This window comes from Manis pentadactyla, chromosome X (assembly GCF_030020395.1).
Source record: "Manis pentadactyla isolate mManPen7 chromosome X, mManPen7.hap1, whole genome shotgun sequence".
Lineage (NCBI taxonomy): Eukaryota > Metazoa > Chordata > Mammalia > Pholidota > Manidae > Manis > Manis pentadactyla.
In genome coordinates, this window is record NC_080038.1 from 110,298,296 (window position 1) to 110,319,885 (window position 21,590).

Here is a 21,590-nt window from a genome sequence, read left to right on the forward strand (position 1 = left end):
AATTACATTTCAATTTAAATTAATGACATTTCACTTTTAAAAGGTTTATAAATATTTGCTAATTAACCTGTTACATAAGCCTTTAAATCCTTCTTTCATAGTATAAGGAAAATGAAAAAGAAAGTTAGTGACGTGTATAAAAGCATTTTTGAATAAAGAACCAGCTTATCTCCCTAAAAACAAAGTAAACATCAATGAAAAGATAAGTAAAATTGGCCATATTTACTCAGTATCTACTGTGGACTTGACACTAACTGGATAATCTGAGGCAAATCTACACATTCATAGTAATAGAGGCTGATATCTAATACTAACAGATGATAAATTATCATCTCTTCTATTCAAATTACATTGTTTCAAAGTGCTTTCACATAATGCTGTGATGTGGAAAGAATTATGGTATATTTTAAAAGACAAATTGGGGAGTCAGAAAATTTAGGCTTATTCTTGACCAAAACATTTCATTTCTCTGTGTTTCATCATTAAAATGGGGTACTGTCAAGAATAACTCGGATAACTAAAAGAAAGCACTTTGCAATCTGTAAAGTAAGGTAACACAATTTTAACAGTATCTTATTTAATCTCTGCAAGAATGTGAATGAAGTAGCTAGAGTCTGGGCTTCAGTCACTTCTCTACCATTTACTGACTAGAGTCTTTCGGAAAAGTTAGCAGTCCCTTCAGATGTAAAATGATGAGGATAATACCGAGCTCACAGGACTGCTCTTTGGTTTAAATGTACAGGCAAGCACTTTGTTAATGATATAATATTATACTGATTTTTTTTACCATTTTTCTTTCACAAATGGAATTAAAGCAATCAGACTTCTGTAGATTCTCAAAACCTTCTACTGATTAACATGTTAATGCAGCTGAAGTTGAATGTTAGTTGAGCTACCAAAACATATGCTCACCACCGTACCTGTCCACAAGTCTCAATTTATCATTATTTCAGTTAAAGTGTTATGAATTTCCAGACAAAACTTTCGCTAATTGAAATGCAAGCAAAAATGTATTATAAAAGCAATATAATTTATTTGAGAAGCTGGCACTAATACTCTCCCCATGAACATAGCTCATAAAATCATAAAGCAACTAGGCAGACAAGTAGTCACTTATATGCTTACATTTGTTATAACTGAAAGTAAAAGAAAGGATTTACAAAAGCATGTGACTAGACTAATTTTAGGATATCCTGACTTAAGTCAATTTGTAGAAGAACACAAACCATTTTATCATTAATTTAGAAGCATGTCACAAAACTACTGTCCAAGTCCACTTAAAAGGGTTATAATGCAACTCACCCAAAATAATAGACAAACCTGGCTTCTTTAATGAAATTAATGTCACTGATATAAAATGAAATATTACCTTATTAATCAAATTCATACAGTGAATTTGGATCATCCAAACATTCAAAGTCCTGAATTCACCAAATGAATGAATGATTCATTTACTAATGCAAATATGCTTTTACAATACTAAATAAGGTAATCTGCAGAAGAGATACTGTTTAGAATTTTTTTAATGTATTTCTTGTTGCAAAGTAATAGGTTTAAGTAAATTAGAAAAATCAGTCATTCAAACCACCACGGTATTTGGTTGAGATCTTAGAAACTTACTTTCATCTACTCCTTCTCCCTATGTTCTCTCCTCCCCCAACTCCAGGTCTAAGTTGCTGGGAAATCTGTACCCTCCTGTCGATAGGAACAACCCACTACAGGGATGTTTCTCGTGGAAAAAGGAACTTTCTCTTGCATTGCTTTAAGACCTAATTGGTTACAAGGAAAACCAAAGGTCACTGCACAATGCTGAAGTACTTTTTCCCAATTTAAAATTTAAATTTGCTAAAATTTAAAACTGCTCTTACCATTTATTTCTAAGTATGTATGAATTGCAAAATAAAAATTTCATAAAGTGAATTCTGTAATGTATAGGCATTTACCAATAAGTAATTTAAATAATATTTATTTACAAATATTTATATAAAAAGATGGTGTTCTTAGAATATTTTATAGGGTAGGTGTGTACAAATTATTCTACTGGGGATTTCAAAATATGGATGAATAAATTACATTGAGGAAAAAGATGAGGTTAGAGAGAAAAGACAAGGAAGAAACTTATGTAAACACATATAAAAACAGAACTTGTACCTCAGATGATACTGGAGATTGTGTTGACATATTAGCATTATCACTGTCTTGCTAAAATATAAAAATAACAAGATGAAAGATGAAATTAAAATACAAATGATGATTTAGACATATAAAAGGAAAACTGAAAATTGTTTTGCTCAACTGCTAAATGAAGAATCTGGAAAATACCACCTACCACCTTGCCATTCAAAGTGTGGTCTGTGAACCAGCAATATCAGCAACTTCTGGAAGCTTGTTAGAAATGCAGAATCTCAGGCCCCACCCAAGACCTACTGAATAAGAATCTGTATTTCAATAGGATCCCCAGATGATTCGTAAGCACTTTAAAGTTTTAGAAGTACTATATACTCATATCAAATATTCTCCTATAAGTTTATTTCCTTTAAATATCACAAATGAAAAAAACCTTTTCATGATCCATGTGTTAAGAATAATTCCTGATGGAAATTGGCAACAATATGTTACAATCTGAGACAAGTAAATGGAAGCATGAAAAAATTCCATCACCCCAAGTAAGAACTGTTACCTGGAAAATCATGTATATCTAATATAAGCTTAGAAATAATTACACAGAATTTATTTGCATAAAACAATAGTAAATGGCCCATGTCTTTGAATGACTACTACCAAGCAAATATGAAAATCTTAACATATAATCTTGAATATGCATACCACACAGGACATTTATTCATCACTCAACAAATGATTATTAATGACCTACTATATGCCAGACACTGTGCTAGACACTGGGTATATTGAAATTTAGTAAAATGTCCACTCAAGGATCTCTCAGTCTACGGCGAAAATAGACTCATTTATACAGGTGCTACAACCTTCTCAGTACAATACAGTAACAGAGCTATGCACAGCATATTATGAAGCATAGATAAGGGGCACTTGGGGAAAGGTGGGGGTGTGAAAAAGACAACTTCTCTAAGAAAGTAAAAACTGAGCAGGTGTTTACTAGAAAGAAAGGAAACAGCACTCCAAGATGAGAGGACAGCAAGGACAAACACAGAGAAGAAATAAATGAAAGGATGTGTGTAGAAAACCTATGAGCAGTTCAGTACTGCTGGATAGTATGGTCAAGCCATGGCAAACTGCTGAGTTGAGGCTAATGTGGTGAGCAGAGGCTTGATCAGGACCTAGAATTTACCTTCTAAGTGATGGGGAGACATTGAAGGTTTGTAAGCAAGGAAATGGCTTGATTATATCTATGTAGTTTCAAACAATCATTGTATCTGCAGGGAGGAGAATGGATGAGAAAGAGTTTAAAGAGCAAGGATGCTATTGTAACAGTACAAGCAAGAAATGGTAAGGGCCTCTACCAGGGCAGAAATAGCAGAAATGTAGGTGGGGAATGTATTACAAATATTTTAGTACCGTAAGAAAAAGTAGGTCTTAGTAACTGATTAGATATTGAGGCAAGTAGAGCCAAAGCAGGTACAGAACATAAAGGGACAGGGAGTGCAGCCAAGCTGAATCTATAGCTCAGAGTTCAGCAAACATTTCTTGTGTGATTCTATTTCGTATTATTAAAGGAGTTTTTAGAAGCCCTACCAAGTACCCAATCTCAAATTAACTCCCACTCTCTCCAAACAAAAATACACAAAGCTTAAGTATTTATGACGATGAGACTGTGTCATTTCAAAAATGGCAGGCTGCTGCACAGCTTATAACAGTGAGGTAGAAAACTTTATGGCAATGCACAAACTATAGAAACTTAATCTTAAATGTTGAAATAGAACACAGAATTTAGAAAGAGATTGTTTCCAAAAAAAAATCTCAACTGACTACCAGGTTGATTAGGAAGATAAAAGATGAGAAAATTTTAATTCATGAAGTATAGTTTCAAAATTAGTGCTGATAAAATTCTAAAACAAATTCTAAATAAAGGACATATGGAAATTACGTGATTAAATTAGTAACTGCAAGATGATACTCAGTTTTTATTACTGGAGAAAACTAATGCATTATATCAATAAAAAAGACACTAAAAGATTGCATTTTTCTGAGTCAACTACATATGAAATTTAAATATTTTAAATAATTGTTAATATTACTTTTGTCTCACCTCATCGTTTTCATTGCCACTTGAACTCTTCCTTGATGATTTATACTGAAAAATATTTAAAACACACTTAATTTTTTCTTGAACATATGAATTCTTTACTAGTAAATTATATGTGAAGTTCATTCATATTTTGGTATTTTTATTAAATTATCTAATACTAAGTTTAATCACATAACCAGTTTAAATAGTATACTACTTACTAATAGTTAACACATACAGTGCTTTCTACATGTAAGGTACTGTTCTACATACATATATCAACATTTCCTTCCCAAACCACTCTATTTCCATTTATTCAGGTTTGCTGAGAGTTAAGTCTCCTCTTTCTTAACTCACTACAGCCAAATCTCTCTCAGACTTACTTCTGAATTCTCACATTACCACCCTATCCTAGGCCCCCATTATTTCACAACTAATCTGCAATCTCAGCATTCGAGAATGCTGTTTATTGTCAGCAAACCTACCAATTTCAGGTAAAAAACAAAACAAAACAAAAACAAGACCACTATATTGAATGTACACACTGACTGTACAATAACAGCAATAGTGATAAAGAGCTAACACACTACTGCTTACTATATGCCAGGCACTGATTGAAGTGTTGCATGTATTAACTCATTTAATCTTTATTAACAACCCTGAAGTAAATACTATCATCTCCACTTTATACTGATGTACAGAGGAAATATGCTTAAAATAAAAAATGCTAGTATGTGAAAAAATGCTTGTTTTTAGAATCAAAAATCAAGGAAGAACAGTATGACAACCACTACAGTTCTTACTTCAGATTCCTCCTCACCATAAACAATCCTGCAATCACTGGCAGGTTAATCTTACAACACTACTTACAATTCATGACTCTCCTGTTGGAAAACCTACTTTCAGAATATGTCCAAATTTGTTTGCCTGGCATTCAAGGTTCTATTCAATGGTCCCCTTTATTTATGCCGCTTTATCTCCTATAACTCTTGGAAGAATAGATAACCAACCTGATAGCTCAACCACAATGGGGGATAAGCAGTATTAGTGAATACAAATAGAAGGATTAACTTCCTCTACTGTACCTCCTGTGACTTATGACAATTACCACTTACCTACCAAAGTGACCTTACCAAATGACCCTAAATACAGCCTCAGTATGCTTTCAACTCAATGTTCCAGATAGCCACTGAACAGAGTTGGCAATGTGTGAATAAACCTATTTGCCATCCAAAACCTGATGGTCGCTGAAAGCACTATTCTTGGTTTTATTCTACTTCAACAAAAGAATGACATTTGGACAGTGGACACCAGGAACCCAAGATGGTATCAGTCATACCAGGAGAGGAGAAGGAACTCATGGGCGTCAAAAACAGGAGAGCTGCCAAGTTGGAAACTGCTGTAAGATTTCACCCCTCAAGGCACTGTTGGAGTGATTCAAAGAGGATCCTACCAGTATTACAAGAATGTCAGTGTGAAGAAAGGGAGCACCACTGGTGTTTCTATGCTTCTGGCAGTTTAAATGCTTTTCAACTACTTCCTTTCTTACAAGGAATTCAAACATGAGCAGCTACACAAGTACTACTAAAGAGGGCTCAGTGTGGAGTGTGGAGGCCCAGCCTGCATTCCTGACCATGACCTTCTTTGCCAGGCACCCCTGATCTTTGATGAATCATTTTATATCTTAACTGAGAATTAACACCTGATAAAATACGACTGGTACAAAACAAAACAAAACAAAACAATGACATATGGATGAATAATAAACTGATATTTATTAAGTATATATTCTGTAGTAACTGCTGTTCTAAGCACTTTATGTTACTAAGTAACACAACAACAGTAATAACAACCCTGTGAAGGAAGATACTATTAGAGTCATTTGAAGATTAAAAACAAAAACTTAAAGCCCAGCAAGATTAGGTAATTTGCCAAAGTCACATAGATAGTAGATACCCAAACAAGGAACAAAAGTGGTTTAATTCTAGAAGCCAAGGCTCTTAACCACTATGCTATACCCCATCTCTACATCTTGAATGATTAGTGGAAATTTGCCAGGCATAAAAAGGACTAGTGGACATTTCTCAGAAGGAAAACATGAAGGAGAAAAAAAGTCAGTTTATGCATAAAATGAATGGTAGTAGTATGGCTAGTGAGGAGAGTGAATTGTAGCAGGTAATAAAATTTAGAGAAGTAGGTAAGAACGGCCCATGAACTTTTTTAAAAATCCAAACTTTATGTTACTGATAATGGGGAGACAATGAAAAAATTAAGCCAGGAATTTGTCTAAGCATTGTGAAACTAGAGAAAGGGGGAACATTAAAAGTAACTACCATTAGCCAAGACAATGAGGACTCTTTAACAAAAGCAAGGGCAGTAGAGATGAAGAAAGGGATCAACTGGAGAAAGGGTATATAATGGACATCCCGGTGACCAATTCGGTGAGAGGGAAAGATCAAACATTACTGAGTTACGGAGCTTAAATAACTGGGTAGATACTGGTACTGTTAACTAAAATAAAGAATGGAGAGAGGAACTTTCATGGGAGCCAGGAAGAGACATATGAATTTGAAATATGTAGGGCATCCAGACAACTAGAAACACAGGACTGCAGACCAGAAAAAAAGTTATGGGATGAACTTTAGATGCAGTCAAATATAAGAGACATCTGGAGTCATAAAAGCTTCAGAGAGAGTTTTTAGAGTAATAAAAAGGGTATGAGACCCTAAAAGCGAGCAGACAAGTCAGAAAAAAGTTAGACAAAAACATCAAAAAAAAAACAAACAGATGAATCAGGGAAGAAAAACTGAGGTAGAAGCCAAGAAAGCAGTTTCAAGAAGAGAGATGCAGTCATCACTGTGAAATACTACATGGGATTTTGCCATTAGCAGGTACAGTTTAAGATCTACTGAGGGGATATTTCAATGGAGAAATGAAGTGAAAGCCAGACTACAGTGGATTAAAGAGTGATCAAAAACTGCAGATCTCAAAACGGCTAGTTTCACCCTAAAAGAAAGCAAAGAGATAAGGCAAGAATTGAAAAAATAACCAGAGATAATGACTGAGTTGTGACATATTTATAAGACAGAAGTAAAGAGACAATAAATACATAGAAGAATGAGTGGATAATTGAAAAAGGAAACAAAAAGGATATGAAGTCAACAACAAAGATAATGACTTGTTTTAACTACAATACTTCCATATAAACAAGAATTGAAAATATTCATCCTACATGAAAATTAAGAAAGGTATTTAGTTTGCATTACTCACAAATTTATTTATTTGTTTATTTTGGTATCATTAATACACAGTTACATGAGCAACATTGTGGTTACTAGATATCCCCCACCATCAAGTCCCCACCACATATCCCATTATAGTCATAGTCCCTCAGAGTAGGAAGACACTATAGAGTCACTACTTGTTTTCTCTGTGCTATACTGCCTTCCCAGTGCCCCATCACTACATTATGTGTGCTACTGGTAATACCCCTTGTTCCCCTTGTCCCTCCCTTCCCATCCTTCCTCCCCAGTCACTTTCCCTTTCTTAACTGTTAGTCCATTCTTGGGTTCTGTGAGTCAGCTGCTGTTTGGTTTGTTCAGTTTTTGCTTTATTCTTCTGATGACAGATGAGTGAAATCATTTGGTACTTGTCTTTCTCTGCCTGGATTATTTCACTGAGCATAGTATAGTCTAGCTCCATCCATGTTGTTGCAAATGGTAGGATTTATTTTTTTCTTATGGCTGAATAACATTCCATTGTGTAGATGTACCACCTCTTCTTTCTCCGTTCATCTACTGATGGACACTTAGGTTGCTTCCATTTCTCGGCTATTGTAATTAGTGCTGCGATAAACATAAGGGTGTGTATGTCTTTTCAAAACGGAGCTCCTACATTCTTATGGTAAATTCTGAGGAGTGGAATTCCTGGGTCAAATGGTATTTCTATTTTGAGTTTTTTGAGGAACCTCCTTACTGCTTTCCTACTTGAAATAGTTTACATTCCCACCAGCACTGTAGGAGGGTTCCCCTTTCTGGCTATCCTAACTGGTGTGAGGTGAAATCTCATTGTGGTTTTAATTTGCATTTCTCTGATGATTAGCAAAGCGGGGCATCTTTTCATGTGCCTGTTGGCCATCTGAATTTCTTCTTTGGAGAAGTGTCTGTTCAGATCCTCTGCCCATTTTTTAATTGGATCATTGGCTTTGTATTTGTTGAGGTTCATGATCTCTTTGTATGTTTTGGATGTCAACCCCTTATCGGATCTGTCATTTATGAATATATTCTCCCATAGTGTAGGATGCCCTTTTGTTCTACTGATGGTGTCCTTTGCTGTACAGAAGTTTTTAGTTTCATATAGTCTCACTTTTTCATTTTTGCTTTTCTTTCCCATGCCCAGGGAGATATGATCATGAAGAAGTTGCTCATGTTTATATTCAAGAGAGTTTTGCCTATGTTTTCTTCTGAGAGTTTTATGGTTTCATGACTTACACTCAGGTCTTTGATCCATTTTGAGTTTACTTTTGTGTATGGGGTTAGACAGTGATCCAGTTTCATTCTCTTACATGTAGCCGTCCAGTTTTGCCAACACCAGCTGTTGAAGAGGCAGTGATTTCCCCATTGTACATCCATGGCTCCTTTATCTTATATTAATTGACCATATACTGTGGTTAATATCTGGACTCTCTATTGAATTCCACTGGTATATGGGTCTGTTCTTGTGCCAGTACCAAATTGTCTTGATTACTGTGGCTTTGTAGTAGAGCTTGAAGTTGGGGAGCGAGATCCCCCCTGCTTTATTCTTCCTTCTCAGGATTGCTTTGGCTATTCAGGGTCTTTTGTGGTTCCATATGAATTTTAGAACTATTTGTTCCAGTTCTTTGAAGAATGCTGTCAGTATTTTGATAGGGATTACATTGAAATTGTAGATTGCTTTAGGCAGGATGGCCATTTTGACAATATTAATTCTTCCTACCCAAGAGCATGGGATGAATTTCCATTTGTTAGTGTCCTCTTTAATTTCTCTTAAGAGTGTCTTGTAGTTTTCAGGGTATAGGTCTTTCACTTCCTTGGTTAGGTTTATTCCTAGGAATTTTACTTTTTTTGCTGCAATTGTGAATGTAATTGTTTTCCTGATTTCTCTTTCTGCTAGTTCATTGTTAGTGTATAGGAATGTAACAGATTTCTGTGTATTAATTTTGTATCCTGAAACTTTGCTGAATTCAGACATTAGTTCTAATAGTTTTAGAGTGGATTCTTTAGGGTTTCTTATGTACAATATCATGTCATTTGCAAACAGTGACAGTTTTACTTCTTCCTTACAAATCTGGATGCCTTTTATTTCTTTGTGTTGTCTGATTGCTGTGGCGAGGACCACCAGTACTCTGCTGAATAAAAGTGGGGAGTGCGGGTATCCTTGTCTTGTTCCTGATCTTAGAGTTAAAGCTTTCAGCTTCTCGCTGTTAAGTATAATGTTGGCTGTGGGTTTGTCATATATGGCCCTTATTACATTGAGGTAATTGGCCTCTATACCCATTTTGTTGAGAATTTTTATCATGAATGGATGTTGAATTTTTTTTAATGCTTTGCCAACTTCTATGGAGATGATCATGTGGTTTTTGTCCTTTTTGTTGATGTGGTGGATGATGCTGATGGATTTCCCAATGTTGTACCATTCCTGCATCCCTGGCATGAATCCCACATGATCATGTTGTATGATCCTCTTGATGCATTTTTGAATTCGGTTTGCTAATATTTTTTGAGTATTTTTGCATCTATGTTCATCAGAAATATTGGTCTGTAGTTTTCTTTTTTTGTGGTATCTTTGCCTGGTTTTGGTATTAGAGTGATCCTGGCTTCACAGAATGAGTGTGGGAGTATTCCCTCGTCTTCTATTTTTTGGAAAACATAGAGAATGGGTATTATGATTTCTTCAAATGTCTGATAACATTCAGCGTTGAATCCATCTGTTGTGGGGCTTTTGTTCTTGGGTACTTTTTCATTACCTATTCAATTTCAATGCTGGTAATTGGTCTGTTTAGATTTTCTGTTTTTTCCTTGGTCAGTCTTGGAAGGTTATATTTTTCTAGAAAGTTGTCCATTTCTTCTAGGTTATCCAGTTTGTTAGCATATAATTTTTCATAGTATTCTCTAATAATTTTTTGTATTTCTGTGGTGTGTCTGTCATGATTTTTCCTCTCTCATTTCTGATTCTTTTTGTGTAGATTCTCTTTTTTTCTTCATAAGTCTGGCTAGGGGTTTTATCTATTTTGTTTATTTTCTCAAAGAACCAGCTCTTGGTTTCATTAACTATTTTTATTTATTTCAATTTTATTTATTTCTTCTCTAAGCTTTGTTAAGCCTCACCTTCTACTGAGTTTGGGCCTCATTTGTTCTTCTTTTTCCAGTTTCAATAATTGTAAATGTAGACTATTCATTTGGGACTGTTTTTCCTTCTTTAATAGGCCTGGATTGCTGTATACTTTCCTCTTAGAACTGCCTTCATTGCGTCCCACAGAAGCTGGGGCGTTGTGCTGCTGTTTTCATTTGTCTCCATATATTGCTTGATCTCTGTTTTAATTTCGTCATTGACCCACTGGTTATTCAGGAGCATGTTGTTAAGCCTCCATGTGCTTGTGAGCCTTTTTGTTTTCTCTGTACAATTTATTTGTAGTTTTATACCTTTGTGATCTAAGAAGTTGGTTTATAGTATTTCAGTCTTTTTGAGTTTACTGAGACTCTTTTTGTGGCCTAGTATGTGGTCTATCCCAGAAAGTGTTCCATGTGTACTTGAGAATGTCTATCCTGATGCTTTTGGATGTAGAGTTCTATAGATGTCTTTTAGGTCCATCTGTTCTAGTGTGTTGTTCAGTGCCTCTGTGTCCTTACTTATTTTCTGTCTGGTTGATCTGCCCTTAGCTGTGACTGGTTTGTTGAATTCACATAGAATGAGTGCATTGCTTTCTATTTCCCTCTTTAATTCTGTTAGTATTTGTTTCACGTATGTACATGCTCCTGTGTTGGGTGCATAGACATTTATACTGGTTATATCCTCTTGTTGGACTGACCCCTTTATCATTATGTAATATCCTTCTTATCTCTTGTTACTTTCTTTGTTTTGAAGTCTACTTTGTCTGATACAAGTACTGCAACACCTGCTTTTTTCTCCATATTGTTTGCATGAAATATATTTTTCCATCCCTTCACTTTTAGTCTGTGTATGTCTGTAGGTTTGAAGTGAGTCTCTTGTAGGCAGCATATAGATGGGTCTTGCTTTTTTACCCATTCTGTAGCTCTGTGTCTTTTGATTGGTGCATTCAGTCCATTTACATTTAGGGTGATTATCAATAGATATGTACTTATTGCCGTTGCACGCTTTGGATTCATGGTTACCAAAGGTTCAAGGGCAGCTTCTTTACTATCTAACCATCTAACTTAACTCACTTTTTACGCTATTATAACAGTCTGATGATTCTTTATTTCTCCCCTTTCTTTTTCTTCCTCCCCCACTCTTTATATGTTAGGTGTTTTATTCTGTACTCTTTGTGTTTTCTTTGATTGACTGTAGATAGCAGATTTCACATTGCAATTAGTATTTAGTTGGTCTGCTTCCTTTGCTGTGGTTTTATTTTCTCTGGTGACAGCTATTTAGCCTTAGGCATACTTCCACCTGCAGGTGTCCCTTTAAAGTACGCTGCAAAGAAGGTTTGTGTAAGGTAAATTCCCTCAACTTTTGCTTATCTTGGAATTGTTTAATTCTTACTTCAAATTTACATAATAATCTTGCTGGACACAGTATTCTTGGTTTTCTTATGCCATTCCCTTCTGGCCTGTAACGTCTCTGCCGAGAAGTCTAATAGCTTGATAGGTTTTCTTTTGAAAGTGATCTTTTTCTCTCTGGCTGCTTGTAATACTCTGTCCTTGTCTTTGACCTTTACCATTTTAATTATTACATTTCTTTGTGTTGTCCTCCTTGGGTCCCTTGTGTTGAGACACCTGTGGACTTGCATGGCCTGAGAGACTTTCCTTCGCCAGACTGGGGAAGTTTTCAGCAATTATTTCTTCAAAGACACTTTCTATCCCTTTTTCTCTCTCTTCTTCTTCTGGTACCCCTATAATGTTAATATTGTTCCATTTGGATTTGTCACACAGTTCTCTTAATATTCTTTCATTTCTAGAGTAACTTTTTTCTCTCTCTGCCTCAGATTCTCTGTATTCCTGTTCTGATCTCTAGTCTATTAAGAGTCTCTTCCACCTCATTCAGTCTACTCTTAAATCCTTCCATTGTTTGTTTCATTTCTGTTATCTTCCTCCTGAATTCATCCCTTAGCTCTCGAGTATTTCTCTGTAGCTCCATCAATGTGCTTATGACTTTTATTTTGAATTCTTTTTCAGGAAGATTGGTGATTTCAGTCTCACCAAGCTCTCTTTCTGGTGTTTGAGGTATTTTGTATTGAAGAAGGTTCTTCAGCCTTTTCATGGTGATGGGAGTGGTTGCCAGCGAGTGGCACATGTGTCAGCTGGGATAACAAAGTTCCTTCCTGCTTGCCGGTCACCTTGCCTGTCTCCAATGTCTGTGCCAGTTAATCGCACACAGAGAGCAGCCTTTGGGTTAATACCCTAGGCAGCCATGGGCAGGGTCGCCTTCGGGATGGTGGAGGGCACTGGCAGGAGTCAAAGGCCAGCAGCAAGGACAAGGCACCTTCGTGCCTCCTGGTCTCTGCACCCGTCTCCTCTATCTGTGCCAGTCAACTGCATGCAGGGAACAGCCTCCGGGTTAATCTCCTAAGCTGCCATGAGTGAGGTGGCTCTCAGGATGGCCTAGGGCATGGGTGGGGATATCAGGCAACGGCGTATGTTCTGCCATAAGAACAAAGCCCTTTCGTGCCTCCCAGATTCTGTGCCCATCTCCTCTGTGCTGTACAAAGGTGCGCAGGGAGCAGCCTCTGGGTGAATCCCAAGCTCCCATAGGTGGGGCGGCCCTTGGGATGGCCTAGGGCACTGGCAGCGGTCACTGGTGAATGGTGTGTGTTCTGCTACGAGAAGACCCTTCGTGCCTCCCGCAGTCTGCACCCGTGTCCACCGTCTGTACCAGTCAACCATGCACAGGGATCATCCTCTGGGTCTGGGCCAGTTAGCCTCGTGCAGGGAGAAGCCTCTGTATTAATCTGTGTAGCTGCCGTAGGTGGGGCTGCTCTCTGGCTGGTCTGCACCAATGGCAGGGACAGCCGGTTTGCTCACAGGTGTTTAAGGGGAAGAAGGAACGGCAGGCTGCTTATCACCGTGAGGGCCCGCAGAGCTACACTGCCAACCAGGGGGATAGGGTACCTGAAGTTCCTTAAAGTTTCCAACCTGCTGGGCTGAATGTGCCAGGACGATTTTGTTCACCTGTTAAACCCTAGTCCCTTTAAGACTTTTAAAGTGCCTGCTTTTCTTTTGTCCCAGGGCAGCCAGCTGTGTGAACCTGTTCACAGTCTTAGTCTCAGATTTTACTTTTCTCCTCCTCTAATATCCAGAGCACCATGCAACGTGTGTCTGTGCTCCTGATGCAGATTACTAGGGCTGGTTATTCAGCAGTCCTGTGCTTTCACTGCCTCCCCACTTGGATTCTTTTCCTTCCACCAGTGGGGTGGGTGGAGTGCTTGGGTCCCACCGGTTCATGGCTTCGTATCTTACCCTTTTCTGTGAGATGTTGGGTTCATGCAGATGTAGCCTAGCCGGTGTACTGTATCTTGTGGTCCTTCTTTTAAGAATAGTTGTATTTGCTGTATTTTCAAAATATATATGGTTTTGGGAGATTTCCACCACCCTACTCACACTGCCATCCTTTCCTCTCTTCTACTGCACATATTTAAAGGTCCTAAAACCCAAAACCTAATACATACATAGATTTGAAAATATTCTGTGTAAGTCCAACTTTAACTAATTCAGCTTAGCTGTCCTCAATTATGAGCATCAGTCTGAATAACTGAAGTTTTATTATATCTAAATACATTAGTCTGAATAACTTTCATCATATCTAATACTGTATCTAATGTCAAATACTGTAATAAAGGCCTGTTTATAACCCAGGGATATAGAAAGTTCAGTTCATCTCCAAAGCTTAGATTAATCTCAGAGAAGAGATAGTAGCAACTTGTGCACAAACTCTAACTCAGAACAAATCAGGTTATTTCACAAGCCGCTGGCTTCCCTATTCCAGTATAAAATTAACCATTTATCATAGAAAATATATAGAAATGTTTTCCTTACAGTCAGCCTTTTAGTTAAAATACTGTAGTGTATATGTGAGATGAGATATGTATTTTAAGAGTCGTCATAATGTTTCATCACAATAGTAATGATTTATATTTGAGGACATGTATGGCATTTCAAAAACAAACAGCATAGTTACTCTAATGCTTTTTAATTTTATTTCTTTAGAAATCAGTCATCAAATTCATTTAGAAATTCATTTGTTATCATCTTGCAAGAAATTAAAGCTAATTTACGTTAAGTAAAATCAGCAAAAAGTATATTTTAATAGTTTATGTATCTTATTAAAGTAATATGAATACATTTTTATAAAAGATTTTTAATGAAGTTGTCTTTCCTAGAATGTCTTTACTTTGAGAAATACAGTAACTTTATTTTGGCAAAAAGGAGATTAAAGTTTACTTACTAGAATAGTAATCCACACAGTAGTGGCCTGGGATTCTAAAAGAGTTAGTGTAACTTCTCTACGGTCGTTTACTTACTTATATAATCTGACACAATTTATGTTCTTGCTCACATAATTTACCTAATATGTTGAAACTTTGTTTTTTTTTACTTAGTTTCAGGGACTTACCTGAAAAACAAACTACCCAAAATTAGTCTTGGTAACTAAAAAGCAACAATGGAGAGACATTCATATCCAAACACACACATAAACACTTTCAATAAATACACTGAATTACAGCATCATGAATAATGTACCATGAAATACAAAGAAATCATTTGGCTCACTCATTTATGTGTTATAAGTTACACAATAGCTGTGTATGTTTCTTAACACAGCAAAGCTAAAGGAACCATCACTGAGCAAACTGAGTGATAATTTAATATAAATCTCTAGAGTAGTATATTTTAATGTTTAACGAACTAAATCTAGAGTAGTATATTTTAATGTTTAATGAACTAAAAATCTAGATTAAGTTCAGCAATATATCATGAATAACCCTTTTGATTCTCTGGAGATAGGTGACTAAGTAAGATAAAATTTCCTTTTGAAAGAAAGACACTTTATAGAAATTGATGATGCCATAATCATAAAAATACTGGCAATTTTGAGTAATGGTTTTTATTAGAGACTAGTATCTCAATTTTACATTTTTACATCTTTGGAAAAATTGGTGTTCAACTTTTTTGCACTGTACTAACACTGCCATCTCCTGACTATTGAGGAGAACTACAGATCTCCTTAAAACATTCCCCAGTGACTAAAGCTTAGCATTGTAACTACTATAATAAGTATGGAAGAAATTAATATTTGTTGAATGATGATTATGTAAAGGACACTTCAAAAATCTCATTTTATCTCGTAGCAACTTATAAAATAGCAATATTACAGAAGGTATGTTTAAGCCATAAAAAATTAAATACTTGCCAACAAATGATGCTATTAAATCAAAGAGCTATTTTTAAAATACTCACTGAGGCCTCTATTAAGACTTTATTGAGTTCACCTGAGTTACTGCAAAATAGTTTCAAAAAACAATAAAACTGTATTAGCTTGAAAGTGTTTGTTTGATATTAGGCTATCCACAGTAAATAAACAGGCAGCATAGCACAGGTTCTGGGTTCAAATGTTGATTCGGTTGCTTATTCGCTAATTGACCTGACACATATTACTTAGCCTTTCTGTGCCTTAATTTCACCATCTGTAAAACAGGAATGATAATAATTATACTTACTTCTTAGGGCTGTTATGAAGATTAAATGAGTTGATATTTATGAAGTACTCAGAATAGTACCTGGCACTTAATAAGTGCCATGGAAGTGTTTTGATAGTCAGAATTTATATCCTTTTACTATACTAGTAGATCAAAAAAATATCAAAAACTCCTTTATTGATTAGAAAAACTAGTTTCCCCAACATCATCAGTAATTCCTCAAGTTTTATCTACTAACAATTTTAAAGAGTGCCTTTGTTCAAGGTCCAATGAGCTAAAAGAGGAGACTTTAGACTAAATGCCAGAATATACATAACTGCAGATATGTAAAGGGTTGGGGTAAACAGAATTCCACCATTACCAACCAGGGTTCTGCTTAGAATGCCCTTCCCTTTTTCCCTATGTCTTTTATTTCCTCATTACCCCTTTCATATTGACCAGTAACCTGAGGCTTATTAAATGGATTCAGTAATTATTTGTTGAAGGATTAAACTTAACACAGACTTGCTAAGACATGTAACGCTTTTGCTTTGGTCATATAGTATAACTTCCAAAGATATGTCACACTCCCATATAAGGAAACATACCAATGTGCATAGAGACCCACTCTTATCAAACAAAAAAAAATTTGAAATATAATTCTATTTACTATTGATATTACATATAACTTAGCTTAGAACTATGAATTTAGATAAAATTATTATTATTAGGTAAAAATTAGGCTTTGAGAAACAGAACAGGTGTACAAAGACAACAGAATTTGCTATTCAAGGAGCAGGAGCTTGTTTACATTGTTCATTTGAGTCAGAAAACCCAATAATGGATTCTGATTTGTACTGAAGACTATTCCAATGTTGATGACTGTTGTTTGCAAATACAGCAGATCTTAACCACAAAGAGAAACTATTACAATATTTACAAAGATACACATAGTAAAATTTTATTAAAACCCTGCTAACTAGAAATTTGGGGAATTTCCAATTTTTTTGAGCTTTTAGTTTAGCTAAGATGAAAGATCATCTTAAGAAATTTATTAAGATAACAAAGAGAAAAGAAAATGGAAGGAAAATGCATTCAAACATTTTTAGAACCGTGTAAACAGCATTTATTTACACAGAAACAGTTAAATGCTAATTGCAAATATGTATCAACTATTGAAAAATATCTAACAAGAGACCTTGTGTGGGCAATTCTTTTAAAGCACTACTACATATTGCTATGTCCAACAGTATAGCAAACATTCACCCTTCTGGTAAAACATTTGGTAAATCACTCAGATTGATCTACTGCTCATTCTTAATTATTCTGCATTTAATGGATATACCTGGATCATATTATCTGTACCACATGCATGTGGGAAATCAAGATAAAATCACACATTTACTATAATTAACTACAGAGTTATAGTCTACCTTATTAACACAAAACAAAAATGATAAAATCAAAATTAATAATTACAAAGTAAATTTTATAATTTAATAAAGTACCTTGAAATACTCTTTTCTAATCTGTTTGCTCCGCTTCCTTTCTTCACTCTGCCAGATTATAGGGTGAGATTCTGGCCAGTGTTGTTCACCTATTTGATCCTTTGGATTTTCTAAGGCCTGTAATGATAGAATTTCTTTTAGCTCAATAATTAACAGTATATTAGATATAACAGTAATTTAATTTCCTCTTACCTGCCATGTAAGGGGTGATAATGGTGAATTAGCTTCATCTGCTGAAACACTAAAAAATTAAACATACCTTAATATGTTAAGTACTTAGATTTACCTTAGGTATACATTATGAATATTATAAAACTGTATTTTTTAAATCAGAAATCTGAAGAATTTACCCATGCCCATGCTTTGAACTAGAAAAGTAAAACTTAAAGTTGACAGGAACATATTTAAATGCCTGATCACTTATATCCGTTAAAAAAAAAACACCAAAAAGGTTTATTTAATATCACTTTTTGCATAGGACTACTTTAAGAACTTTTTAGGGGCCAAAAGAAATATATGGAGACATATAATCAAAGAGCAGACAGGATATTTATTACATTAAAATCATTCCCAAAAACTTAAAAAAAAAAGGCAAACAGAATCTCTTTAGACAAATTTATTTTGCCTAAATGCCAAAGAGCTTAGGGGAGTAATTCTTTTTTGCCCATTGAATGACTGATTATAAGCCTCTAAACCTTTGTTGTGACACACAGGGACTATGGTAGAAATTCTTCGCATCTAGTTTTTTTTGCAGGGTAAAGTAGACCATGCATGCTGTTATTAGGTAGTAGATTTGAACAAGGAGTTCCTTTGGAATAAATAAACAAAATGCACACTTGAGCTGCTATTATTCAATACTGTTATAGAACTTCCCTGTAGTAGAGTAAGAAATTTCAAAATTTATACAAAACATGATTTACCCATGATAAAAAAAACACAAAAATCTATTACTACTAAGAAAAGGTTAGCAGTTATAGAACTATATACAAAGTGAATACCGTTCCTGTATATCCTTTATAACCAGTTATAAAATATATTAGGAAAAATCTCATTCATCAAAGAAAGGAAAATCGAAAAATGCCTAGGAAGAAACTTAACTAGACATGCACAAGACTTAAAGAATTACGTATTAGTCTAGTAAGAGACTGGAATAACTGTAATATTCTTGGACAGAGAGACTAAATATTATAGGTATGATTCAAATTAACTGACAGGTGAAATGAACTATAAAAAAAGGAAGCAGCATTCTTGGGCTTGTTTTAGAAATTTGTTAAAAGAATTTAAGTTAATTTGAAAGAATGGATGCTCAAGAAGAGATAAGTGACATAATAAAGGGGACTTCCCTACTAAGAAATTACATATATTCCATTAAATTAGAGTAATAAAAGAGTACTAGCTCCAGAATCTATATATTTCTCAGTAGAAGACGAGTATAGACCCACAAGTATAAAAACTTATGAAAGAAGTGGAATTTAAAATCATTGTGGAAATGGTAAATTATGCAACAAACAGTGTTGAAACAATGGTTAGTCAATTGGAAAACACACACAGAAAAAGGGAAGAAAAAGACGGAAGAGGAGAAGGAGAAAAAGAAGGGAGGGGAGGAAGGAAAAAAATAGATTCCTACCTCTTATCAAATAAAAAAATTAATGAACTGAAAGACTTAAATATAAAGATAAAATCACATAAGTATCTGAACTACATGGGCAGTAATTTTTTAAATGTTGATGCACAAAGAACACATGGAAGAACTAAATATTGATTAAGTATATAAAATGTAAAAATCAGACTTTGCATCTAGCCAAGAACAGTGACAAGATTTATAACCTGACTGAAAATACTAGAAGAACAGATAAAATACGTAAAATTATGCTTTCTGAGACACTATCACACCAAAACGAAAAAGCATTTATCCCTTAGAGAGGTAACAAACAAGACAAACTCCACAACTGAGTCAGGTTGCTGCAGGAAGAGTTTCCAGGTCGCAACCCAGAGAGAGGGAACTAAAGCGGGGCCTAGGGAGATGCCTGAACTGAAGAGACAGAGCTGGGAGCCAGGGAGAAAAAGGTGGATGGCATCAACAGGACAAAGTAACAAAGAGAAGAGCAATTCATAGAGAAAGAACTTAAGAACTCTAGAGAGACATCCTTCAAATTTTCAGCTGAGTAATTTTGATTTAATAATATTATAATATTGTTATAAGGTTCTTATGCAGTGTCTGAAATGGAGTATCACTTGAAAGTAGACTATGACAAGTATTATACTTTAAACCCTTAAACAATCACTAACATAATGTAACAAAAGTTTATAGCTAATAAGAACACAAAGAAGACAAACAGGAATTTAAAAATATAATTCAAAAGACAGCTTCAGAGAATAGATAAGACAAAAATTAAACATAACAAGATGGCAGATTTAAATCCATCAATAACAACAACTCCATTATATATAAATGATTTTAACACTGCAGTTAAGTGACATTGTCAGATTTGATTAAAAAAAGAAGACACTACCATATGCTAACTACAAGAAATCCACTTTCTCCATAGATACAAACAGGTTAAAAATAAAAGAATGGAGAAAGCTATATCATGCTACCACTAATCAAAGAAAGCTGAGGTAACTATATATCAGAAAAGTATATTTCAGAGAAAAGACTATAACCAAGAATATTAAAAAATTATTTCATAATGACAAAGGTATAAATTCACCAAAAGGACATTTATGTATCTAATAACAGCTTCAAAATATATGAAGGTAAAATTGTAGAACTGCAAGGAGAAAGACCAATCCATTAGTAGTGTTTAAGATTTCAACAGTCTCTTAATAACTGACACATTAATACTGTAGTGTACCCAGGGAGTGGTGGGATGGTGAAGACAAGCAACAAACAAAGAAGTATATACTCAAAATTCCAGATGGTAAAAAAAGTGTAATTTTAGAATGTCAGACAGTATTAAGTTCTATGGAGAAATATAAAACACTATTGGAAAAGGTACAAAAGAGTGAGGGAGGCATGCTCTTTTATACAAGCTGTTTAAGGAATCTGAAGGCAAAGAAATAAGCCATATGGTTATATGAGGGGAAAATCATGCCAAGCAGAGGCAAATGCCTTGAGAGGGTAGGAATGCCTCATGTACTGATATTCAACAAAGGGGCCAGTATAGCTAGAGAAGAACTAGCCAAGAAGAACAAGGCAAGAGAGGACAGTAGAGAGCCAAATAATACAGAGGTTTGCAAGTCCTTCAAAGACTCTACTTTTTATTCTCACTGAGATGGGAAATCAATAGGGAATTATGGAGAATGACATGATCTGACTGACATCTTAAAAAATACCAATCTGATGCTTTCTAGAAAACAGACAAAAAGATAGCAAGGGCATTTCAGGAGGCTGTTACAATAAGTAAGAGATGGCTAGGGATAGGATAGTAGGTGTGGAGGTGGTAAGATGTGATCATATTCTGGTTATATTTTGAAGGCAGAGTTAACAAGATTTGTTAATGCATTAGATATGGAGTATGAAAGAAAGTAAAAGGTTAAAGATAACAGGTTTTTGAGTTGAGCAACTAGAAGGATTGAGTTGACTTCTTTCTGAAATGGGGACAAATTCGGGAAGAACAACTTTAGAAATTCAAGGAGGGAGTGTGGTTAAGTGTGGTTTTGAAAAGCTTCATATGCCTATTATATGTCCAAGTGGAGGTGTTGAGTACAACAGGCTATATAATTCTGCAGTGTAATATGTACACACAAGCAAATATTCATGCACACATAGAAAAGGGTCCAAAGGGGAAAACAGCAAAATATTTTGACTTGGAATTACTGGGGAGTGGGATAATAGGTGATATTTACTTGTTTTTTCTTTGTGTTCGCTAAATTTTCCCATTTTTTAACAATAAACCTATATTAATCTCTTAATCAGTAAAAAATTAAATTATTTTTTGTTTTGTTTTTAAAGAAGGAATTGGGTGATTGTTTTGGAAGTGAG

General features: G+C 35.1%; 1 protein-coding gene and 1 non-coding gene across 8 annotated transcripts in view; both read right to left on the minus strand.

Moving 5' to 3' along the window:
* LRCH2 (leucine rich repeats and calponin homology domain containing 2) overlaps positions 1-21,590 on the minus strand; it is a 171,606-nt gene that overhangs the window by 23,153 nt on the left and 126,863 nt on the right. For 4 of the 7 annotated variants that reach the window (XM_036917260.2, XM_057495800.1, XM_036917258.2 and 1 more), the window contains 4 exons: positions 17,798-17,846; positions 17,606-17,722; positions 4,229-4,273; positions 2,152-2,202 (listed from right to left, as the gene is read on the minus strand). In XM_036917260.2, coding sequence (XP_036773155.2) covers positions 2,152-2,202; positions 4,229-4,273; positions 17,606-17,722; positions 17,798-17,846 — 262 coding nt within the window. The remainder of the gene's footprint in view (positions 1-2,151; positions 2,203-4,228; positions 4,274-17,605; positions 17,723-17,797; positions 17,847-21,590) is intronic. The other 3 variants (XM_057495801.1, XM_036917259.2, XM_036917262.2) reach the window with 1 other exon arrangement.
* Positions 1,684-1,812, minus strand: LOC118928250 (small nucleolar RNA SNORA35). Its single transcript, XR_005031158.1, has one exon. It is a non-coding gene; the product is annotated as a small nucleolar RNA SNORA35 (small nucleolar RNA).